Source organism: Nannospalax galili, unplaced genomic scaffold (assembly GCF_000622305.1).
Source record: "Nannospalax galili isolate Female #2095 unplaced genomic scaffold, S.galili_v1.0 scaffold1350, whole genome shotgun sequence".
Classification (NCBI taxonomy): Eukaryota; Metazoa; Chordata; class Mammalia; order Rodentia; family Spalacidae; genus Nannospalax; species Nannospalax galili.
Window position 1 is genome coordinate 727,633 of NW_008327998.1, and position 9,766 is coordinate 737,398.

The 9,766-nt window shown below is 43.8% G+C and overlaps 1 protein-coding gene across 2 annotated transcripts in view; it reads left to right on the forward strand.

Annotated features, from left to right (window-relative positions):
• Tbl1xr1 (transducin beta like 1 X-linked receptor 1) overlaps positions 1–9,052 on the forward strand; it is a 145,199-nt gene extending 136,147 nt beyond the window's left edge. For both annotated transcript variants that reach the window (XM_008838813.3, XM_029565614.1), the window contains 2 exons: positions 3,548–3,649; positions 4,408–9,052. In XM_008838813.3, the coding sequence (XP_008837035.1) occupies positions 3,548–3,649; positions 4,408–4,434 (129 nt within the window). In that variant the 3' untranslated portion in view covers positions 4,435–9,052. The remainder of the gene's footprint in view (positions 1–3,547; positions 3,650–4,407) is intronic.
• The last annotated feature ends 714 nt before the right edge of the window (positions 9,053–9,766 follow it).

A 9,766-nucleotide genomic window follows, 5' to 3' on the forward strand; every position in this document is an offset into this window, starting at 1 on the left:
TAGTGTTTAAACTTTGTGATCTTTCTGGAGTTAGGTTTCTGTGTGTAGACCAGGCTGGCCTGGAACTCAGAAAGATCCACCTGCCTCTGCCTCTCAAGTACTGAGATTAAAGGTGTGTGCCACCACGCCCGGCCCAGAATGCCATCTTTACATGTGGGTAGGCGCTATCTTCACAGCATCCGGTGCCGCCCTAACACTGCTCATATTCTGAGTTCGTTAATCAAGCTATGGTTGGCTCTTCCCCCCTCTCCAAGGCAGAAAGTTGAACTGAGCACTTGTTCATGCTACGCAAGCGCTCTACCATTGAGCAGAATCACCAGCCACCAGTTCTCTTCCTTCCATTGGTGGATTTGTGGATCCCTGAATCAAGAGCCCACTCTTAATAATTCTTGACACTCCACATCTTGATCTGCCATTTTTTAAGAATTGATTTTCTGGGCTTGGCACTTTGCCATCAGTGATGAGTGTTCATTCTGGGTTTGTGTTTGGTTCCCTTCAGTTTACAAGCAAACTTATTACCTTGGGTTTTATTACCTATAAACATGCTGTATCCATTTGTCTACCTCTTAGTTCTTCAATAAACTTTTATGATTTCTCTAAAAAATTTTCTTATCCTTTATTCTTATTTTATTCTGAGATGCCTTACGGTTTTACATTTGCTTTGTATGGATGTCACCTTTTTTTGGTGGGGAGATCTTTTTGAGACAGGGTTTCCCTGTAGCTCCAGCTGCCTGGAACTCACTCTGTAGACCAGGCTGGTCTCGAACTCACAGAGATCTGCCTGCCTCTGCCTCCCAAGTGCTGGGATTAAAGGCGTGTGCCAACACGCCCAGCTTGAATGTCATCTTTTAAGATACTCCTTTTTCTTGTTACTTGGAATGTTTTCAGGTGCTCTGGGTCTGTTGTGACAGAATTGGTGTATAAGGGCACGTGGCCAGCCATCCACTGCAGTAATGATCCTCGTTTTATCTTTCGGTTTAAGTGGTAGGTGGTATCTGGTTGTGGGTGCAGGATCAGCTGTCTTCTGACCTGTGTAGACAGGGGCTTTTTCCTTGCTCATATAGCATGTCCATGTCACCTGAGCATGTGACACATGAATGCTGTGTCTTGTTCCAACATTCAGATCTGGTGATGTGACTCACTGACTTACTACCACAGTCCTGCCTCGTAGTCGTGCTGTTTTGGTTCCTTATGGCCTAGTTAACTCAGAGATTGCTACATGCCTTTTTTTCTTTTTTTCTTTTTTTTTTTTTTGGTCTTTTTGAGACGGTCTCCCTGTAGCCCCAGCTCTCCTGGAACTCACTATGTAGACCAAGCTGGCCTCGAACTCACAGAGATCTGCCTGCCTCTGCCTCCCAAGTGCTGGGACTAAAGGCATGCGCCACCACGCCCGGCGCTACATGCTTTTAAAGAAGGTTGCCTGCTGGCTTATCTTCACCCCACATTCATCCCTAGCTGCCACCTATGGGTCTGCTGCAGGGTTTGCCCTCTAGCCCCCAGTCACCTTCCATCCTGTTGGCTGCTCCTGTCTCCTCATTAACTACAGATACCCTGGGTCTACTGCATCAGCTCCACTGCCTCCATCTATGGAAACTTTTAGGAAGGAGGTAAAGATACCAAGTTGTCTTCCTCTCTGATCAGCATCACTGTCCATCTGTGGTTTGTGCACCGTGTCAGGCTGAATTTGAAGTGGAAGACAATGGTGGACCAGTGGGGCCTGGGTGGATGGGTGGTGGGAAAGGTCTGCAGGGATGTGGCTTGCTGCCTTTTGTTCTGAAGGACATCTGCTGTCCCCGGCTTGACTCCTCAGGCCGTCACAGAGCTACAGGGACTGTCTGCTTTGTCAGAGCAGAGCACCTCCAGGGTTTCCAGCTGCCACAGAACCTCCGCCTTCTGTCTCGGCTTCACAGAGAGGCCTTTCTGGGCTGACTCACTTTTCAGTGGTAGCTGAATTATTTTTGTTTTCATCGAAGGAATCAAAGAGTTACACTGATAATTCAAGTCAATGAGATTATTAGTGTTTCTGGCTGTGTTTTTAAAGAACTTTTGTGACATCCCTCAGAACACCTGCATCTTCTGTTCTGTTAGCCTTTTTTGACTGTCCCTGGCCCGTGCACTGTGCTGTCTTGGTACTACTCAGGACACGTGCAGAGAAGAACAGACGTGCACAGGGGTGTCCTCGTTAGCTGCTGTGCTTCCTCGTTGTGGTACTTTGTTTGTGTCAGCACAACTCTTAGGCTCCTCAGAAATAATGAAGGTATTCCATATGGGCACCGAGTGTTCACCTGTAGCTGCTGTGTCAGGGAAGCCAAAAGTGTTTAGTCGGAATGGTCACCAGCACTGGAAAAGCAGCCTGTGCTGATGATGCTTTGAGAACTATTTGTTTCCTGTTTGTGGAGGGGCCACCACAGGCTTCTCTGGCATTTGAGAACCTGTCCATGTTTTGGCATAAAGCAAGTCCCACCTCTAATTCTTAGAAATAATGCATCATAATATTTCTGTATCTATCATTAACTGTCTATCATCTATCTATTGTCTATCATCTATCGTCTATTTTGAGACAGAATCTCTTTGCAGCCCCAGTGGGCCTGGAATTCACTGTGTGGACAAGGCTGGCCTCAGTCTTGCAGAGATCTGCCTGCCTCTGCCATATTTCCATTCATTCTCAGACTTACTCTGTTCACAAGTTCTGTTATCCCTGGCAGTTTATCTTGAGCCTCTAGTCCTGAGTTTTCATTGAGTCTTACAGGAATTATCCAGTAGCCTCTTAAGTGGATGGATCTTTGCACCCCTTCTTGCTCGCTCTCTTTCTTTCTTTCTTTCTTTCTTTCTTTCTTTCTTTCTTTCTTTCTTTCTCTCTCTCTCTCCCTCTCCCTCCCTCCCTTTCTATCTTCCTCTCTCTCTCTCCCCTCTTTTTTTCTTTGAAAAAGGTCATCTTTTATTTATTTATTTATTTATTTACTTATTTTTATACCCACTTCCCAGATAGCACCCTCCCCTAGCCTCCCTCCCCGACTAGATCCCTTATACTCTGATATCCCTGCTACTGTCTGCTGTGTTGTCGGCACCCTCAGCAGTTCCACACTACTTGTCCATCTGGTAAATCTAGTCAGCCTATCTAGAGGTCTTTGTTTTAGGAGGGTTTTGTACATGAATACAATGCATATTGATCATACTCAACCCCCCCCAGTACCTTTTGTCCCCTCCCACTGAGCCCCTTCTCCTTCCCAGCTACTCCCCCTTCCCAGCTACTCCCCCTTCCCAGCCACTCCCCTCCACTTTCATGTCGTTGGGGTGGGGCAGTGAGTGTACCTAGAGTGCCTTACAGGAGCATTGGTGAGGGCTTATTTAGACGTACATGAGCAACTTACCAGCTGCTACACTGCTGGAAGAAAACGTCTCCCCCCTTCCCCAGCAACATTAACTATGGACAGATCCTCGAGGACAGTGGGGCCTCTCAAGCCCCCTCCCCACATGACAGTCTTTTTATCTCACAGTGTGGATGTGTTTTCTGACATGATTCTTAGGGATCTGTTTCCTGTTTCAGACAGGTGCTCTAGTCCACAGCTACAGGGGAACAGGTGGGATTTTTGAAGTTTGCTGGAATGCAGCAGGGGACAAAGTTGGAGCCAGTGCATCGGATGGTTCCGTGAGTATCCCCGTTCTCAGAGGAGGGGTCGTTTGGGAATATGACTGTCCTGGTAGTGACACAATCATATTCTTTGCAAATTAAAATTTTTAAGTTAAGGTATACCCTCCCACACCCCCCAGGCTTCGTGTTGGACAAGTGCTTTGCATTTGAATAAGGAGTGTGACTCCATGACCAGCTAATGAGCAGTTGCTTCTAATGTAAATCCCCATCTGTAGAATTAAATGTAGTGAAGTATCAATCCAGGTGACTGGAATTTTTACCACTCTTGTCCGACCTCCTATGGAGGAGTGTTGGAGGTTGGGGACCAGAGACCGAAGAAGTCATTTCTTGGCGGGGGGGGGGGGGGGGGGGGGGGGACATACAGTATATGTGTGTTACTTAAAAAATAATTTAAGTTCTTGAAAACGTGCTTGCAGAGATCTGAAGTCAGGGAAGGGCTTTCGGGGAAACTGCACCACGTGACACCCACTGTTGTCCATTAAGATCACAGTTAGGAACCAGTATCCTTTGTGAGTTTCTGTCCTCTTTTTGGTGAATAGAGATCAACCCTCAAAAATCCTAGCTGTGTTTCTTCCATCCTGCCAGCAGTTTAGATAGTCCACCTTCCTCTGCTTAGCACTCGTGTTCATGATTCTGCGGCTTTGGTTTCATGAACTTGCACCTTGGAGACAGATTCTAAATTATACTCTACACAAATTAAGCTTGGAGTGTGAGCTGGAGTTATGGACACAGTGGCTGACTGTCCTTTCTTACAGGTTTGTGTACTAGACCTTCGGAAATAGTGCTACTAGTTGGAAGCCATGGACCGACTATGAATGTGTACATAGCCAAAATGACTGTCCCTGACCCACGTACTGCTATAGTCCCACTCGAACCATGGCCAGTCCACTGCAGCCAAATCTAAGAGATCTACACATGCAGTGTATATAAACACAACTGTACCCCGAAGATGACAGAGTTTCATCACAGCTTGTGAATTCTGTTCACCAAGTGCTGGAATCTAATCTGCTGTGCCCCTAAATAGCATTTAGAAGTTTGGATATGAAAAACAGAAGAGAAGAAAACACGTGTTGTGGGAGCAGGCGACACATGCGGTTGGGATACTGATGACAGCCTGGTCTCCCTTCGAATCAGCAGACACCATGGATTATCTTCTTTTTTCCCTCCGTAGTGAGCAGTTTGTATGTACAGAGAAAATGGACTTACAAAAACTTGCAGTAGTTTGTTCTCGCTTTCCAAGTTTGTTTTTGATTTAGAGTTCGGATGCATGAAGTAAGGGAGTGAATCAGTTTCTTGCTTTTATTTTTCTCCTTTTAAACAACAACAAAAAAATCTTAAAAATATTTTTAATGCATTCTTTTGAAAAGGTAGAAGTTTGGTACATTTTATGGCTCCCAGAGCATATGTTCAATTGGTGCACAGGGGGTGGGAATTAGGGAAACACGTGGCTTTGGTCACATCAATCTGCAGACACGTCAGCAAAGCACCAGCTCTTGTTCTCTGGGCTTTTTCTTTTTTTTTTTTCCCCTTTTTTGGTGATGTGGCTTGAATATAATTTCTTTTGGAGGACATATTTCTGCCAATTAAAGACTAGAAGGGCACAAAATGGTTTTGTTTTATATTACCATAGAGAAGATACATTTAAAAAAAAATCTTCTGATGCTCTGTAGCCATAAACTAAATTATGGTTAAAATGTGCACTATTGTGAAAAGGAGCAAAGTAGTCTGGGGCTTTTTTTTTTTTGTTTGTCTGTCTGTTTGTTTTGCTTTGTTTTTTAAGAGATTAAAATGTTTCTGGATAAGGATTAGCTTCTCCAAGTGTCCGTCATTCTGTGTAGAAGCTTAAATATGTAACCAGACTCCAGTATTAAAAATCTCTCATGTTATTTTTCTTTCTACAAAGCAAGATAACAATACATAACACTGCCATCACATGGCAACATGTTTGCTACCCCTTAGTTTTTAAAACAACCTTTAAAAGACTTGCTTTCGAGGTGTTTTTGAAAAGCAGTGATTCGGCATTTAGGGGAAAACTGTAACTGCAGCGACCCTGCTCCAGCTCTGCATCTGTGGCCTGGGCTGCACTGTTTCCGATACACAGAGATGTAAGCTGCTGTTCTTTTTCCAGTAATCACTACTGTGCCGTGTCTTTTACTCTGTTCATATCAGATATTTTCTTAAAGATATAGATACCCAGTCAGATCTCTTGTGCTCATGCAGCTAAAAGTAGAATCTCCCTGAGGCCGTGTTTGGGTGAGTGGCCAGCAGGATTGTCCGTTCTGAAGAGAACAGTTGTCAAGTTCATATCTTTTCATTTTTAATTAAGAAATTGCTTATTATTGAGCTCAGCAAATTTATAACACTATTTCTGTCACTAGCTATTTTGAGGCCTTTTACCACTAAAATCTTCCCCTGCATTCTGAGTGGAAGCAGATTGAACCCAGGCACTGCAGCTCTGATTTTTCAGCACCTGTACTTTTGTTTGTTTGTTTGTTTTCAATTATATATATATATTATATATGTTATATAATATATATATGTATTATATAATATCAGCCTTGATTGAAGCAAGTCCTAATTTCACTAAGGTAGGGTAGTATTTGCTTCTGGTAACGAGAGAATAAACACACTGCATCTCACTATCCTTGTCCTGTGTGCCCCGGTTCCTGTGAGTGGGGACTGTGATACTGTAATAATACTATTAAAATTTACATCCAGAGCGGCAGTCACCATGATGACTTTGTGCCAGCTGTTTCGGGGTTTGGGGTCACCTCGGAGATACTGAGAACTCACCCCATGACTTATATCAGAAGCCTGGAGTGCTGAGCGTCTGGCACAGACGGTCTTCCTCCTGTCGCTGGTCCGCACCCGTGGACCTCTGTTGTTTAAAAAAATCTAAGAAAAATAAAAAAAATCTGTGCAATAACTTTTAAATGTGTTCCCCAGGAATAGACACAAACGTTCTGAGTGTACCTGAGCTGCAGTTTCCTTGAGTAATGAATTTGTCAATTGCACTGAATTTAAACCTGAGAGTCGGAGGTGATTGTTGATAGTACTTTTGTATTTTGATATGGACATTTGATTCATTTGCATAGACATTGAGATTCTTCCCAACTGATTAAAAGACAGTCACAAGTTTCTGCAGTGTAGCTGTCAAGTGGGCAGCTGTGTCTTATGATATTGTCACGTGTCCTGTTGAGGTGTTTGTGTCTGTTTGCTCATTTGGTCCCCCCGCCTCAGTTCTTTAGCTCTTTTATTTCAGTATACTGGCCGTGATAGGACGTGTAAGAGAATAGCAACGCAGAGCTTTATTCTGGAGTCTCGGGTCTTTTCCACGCAGACTGGCTGCAGGTGTCTGTAGGGTGGTTCTTCACAAACGGAGAACTGTTGGCTTAGCTGCTGTTCGTCGCCTGCTGACGTGCCACGATGCTGCTCCACAGCCCCCATACCACTGTCTCCACCTGAGCAGTCAGTGAGGACAGGAGCCCACGTTTCCCAGCATGCACAGCTCTATCTCGGGGGCTCTTTCTTTCCCTCTTGCTTTTTCCTGAGAACTTATTCCTGAAGATCCACTGGATCCCGTAGGCTTTTGGCACCCATCGTAGATCGTTGTTTTATGTGCTACTGTAAGAAATGTAATCATAAGAAGGGGGAGGAAACTTGAATGCCACGTGATTAAAGAGCAGCTGCCACTCTTAACAGGCAGGAGGGAGTCTGGTCCTCTCTGTGTGGGAGATCAGGGCATAGATTTCCTCCATCCCATTTCATGATCAGGTCATACCCTTGACTTGTGGATGACTTCAGGAGTGGTAACTGATAATGTCCGAATAGGTCTTAGAGTGTAGCAAATTCTGTTTTAATGAGTTGTTCTCTAGGTAAGTATGTCTTAGGGTCAAACACCTTTTACAGATACTGAAAGTGCCTCCTTTTGTGGTGTAGAAAACAAATTATGGTGCAAAAAGTCATCACCAGATTGAATCTCATGGTTTTTTGCTTTTTGACATAAAAAATGTCAAGAGACAGGCCAAAGATTTGTACTTTCCACTTATAAAACACTCCTTTTTTCCTTAAAATTCTTTCTTGTCAAATTAGATTTAATGAGAGAGTACTATTTTTAAGGAGCTATCTGTTTATGTAGAATGATTCTGTTAGAATATTGTAGGCTATAAATGAGGACTAGGGGCCTGCAGTGACCTGCAGAGGCCTGGGCATTTTTGCCATTTAAAGGAATCACAGATGAGCACGCTTCTGCACACACCTGACAAGCCTGACAGGACACACGTGGGAGAATACACGGATGCAGTGCTGCTTTTTACTCTTTAAGACCATTTTCATTTTCGTAAGCACATCACACATTTCCTCAAAACCTGGAAACTCCCGTGCTGAGAGCAGCATCTGCCCTGCACCTGGTGAGTCCGTCAGTTTCCTCAGAATCCCTGCTCCGTGGACCAACATTGTGGCATGCCAGGAACAGCCAACACCTGAGGGCGCAGCAGCCTACAGAGACCCTGGGGTGGTTTTTGTTTGTTTTTGGTCCTCCCCCCCACTTCTCTGAATCAGCAGGGAGGGAAGGGGAGGTGTGAACTCCTACCAGTATAGCTCTGAAGTGTCAGGTTCACTACCTGTTTTTTAAAAACATGATCCTAGTTAAACAGAAGAGAGGAAGCGTTTAGTTCTTTGAGACACTGATTTAGAAACTCCATCGTGTCTTCTGTCTGGTTCTAAGCTGTCAGTAGAATTCTTTACTTCCACCCTTTCTGCAGCCATGTTGGAGCAGGGGTGGTTAACTAGGCATCTTTTTCCTGGCAAGCGGTTTCATGTTTTCTTTGGAATTCGGGATAAGTTCAAGGAAGTATTCTGCATGTTTTATCTATCTGGTGTGCTTTTCCATCTCGTCACAAACCACCAGGCAGGCTGTGCTGCCGTCCTTCAGGACTGAAGCGGCTTCTTCTCTCCTGACTTTGACATTGTAGCTCTATATAATGTTCTCATTTTGGTTTTGGCAAATCCTTTGGGTCTAATTCTGTGAGCCTACCTATAGCACTGGATGAAAATGTCTGCATCTTTTCTTTAGTTATCCAGTAACTTTAAAGGTGTTGTACAAGTGTAAACCAGCCCATGACAATTTTTTGTACATGTTAAAGAACTTTTGTTGTTCACTTTCCATGATGGTTTATAAGGATGACTGATAAGATGTCTCTGCTCTCCTGGACCATGTCAATGATACTCACGATGTACTTTGGTTCCACATCACAGTGATTTGTCCCCACTGACCTTTGGCCCTTCCCAGGCACAGTTTTTGTGTGTTGTTGCAGTTCTCCCCTTGCGTTGTATTGCTTTGACAACTGTAATTTGAATCAGATCTGAAAGAGGTCCAGAATAAAATATATTTTGATATTATGTTGGCTGTGTACATATATAAAACGTTTGATATCTATGTGGTTTGTATAGACTATTGAGTCAAGAGAGAGGGATGGTGTTTCTTGTTTACAATCTCCTGTTTACATTTCAATTGTTCAATTGTTTTTATTCCCCCAGTGTTCACTGTAGCATAAATGGTTTTTCTCCAAGTCTTCCTGACAGAACCTGCCTGTTCTAGCCCTTACTGCTGTCTCCAGTGAACACAGCTGCCATGGGAACCACTGTTTTCATAAACACTATTTCCGAGATGTATACTTCAAAGGAAGCCCAGAGATGAATTAAAGTTTTTGCTATTTTATTACTTCTTGCAGGAGATAAGCTTTTTTAAAACGAAGGGATTATTTTCTATTTTTATTAAATAACAGAGCATCTAATCAGCAAATAGATAATGACTCCTGAGTGATCTTGAAAACTTGGTATTGTATTTAGAGGACTTCTCACATAGGCTAAAGAGACCTGGTTCATTTGTTAGCACGCAGTTGAGCATAGGACACCGACCTTCCAGGGCAGGAGGTTCGACTCACAGGAGCCAGTCACAACCTCTCCATCCTTGGCTAGTCACGTTACCGCACCCACACTTAGGAAAACTGCAAGGTGCCCTTCAGGTTTGATCAGGCCCTACGCCTCTGTAGTTAGTTACATCAGAGACTTTTTACAAAGAATTGAGCACGTTCATTTTCTTGGTTGTCTTCT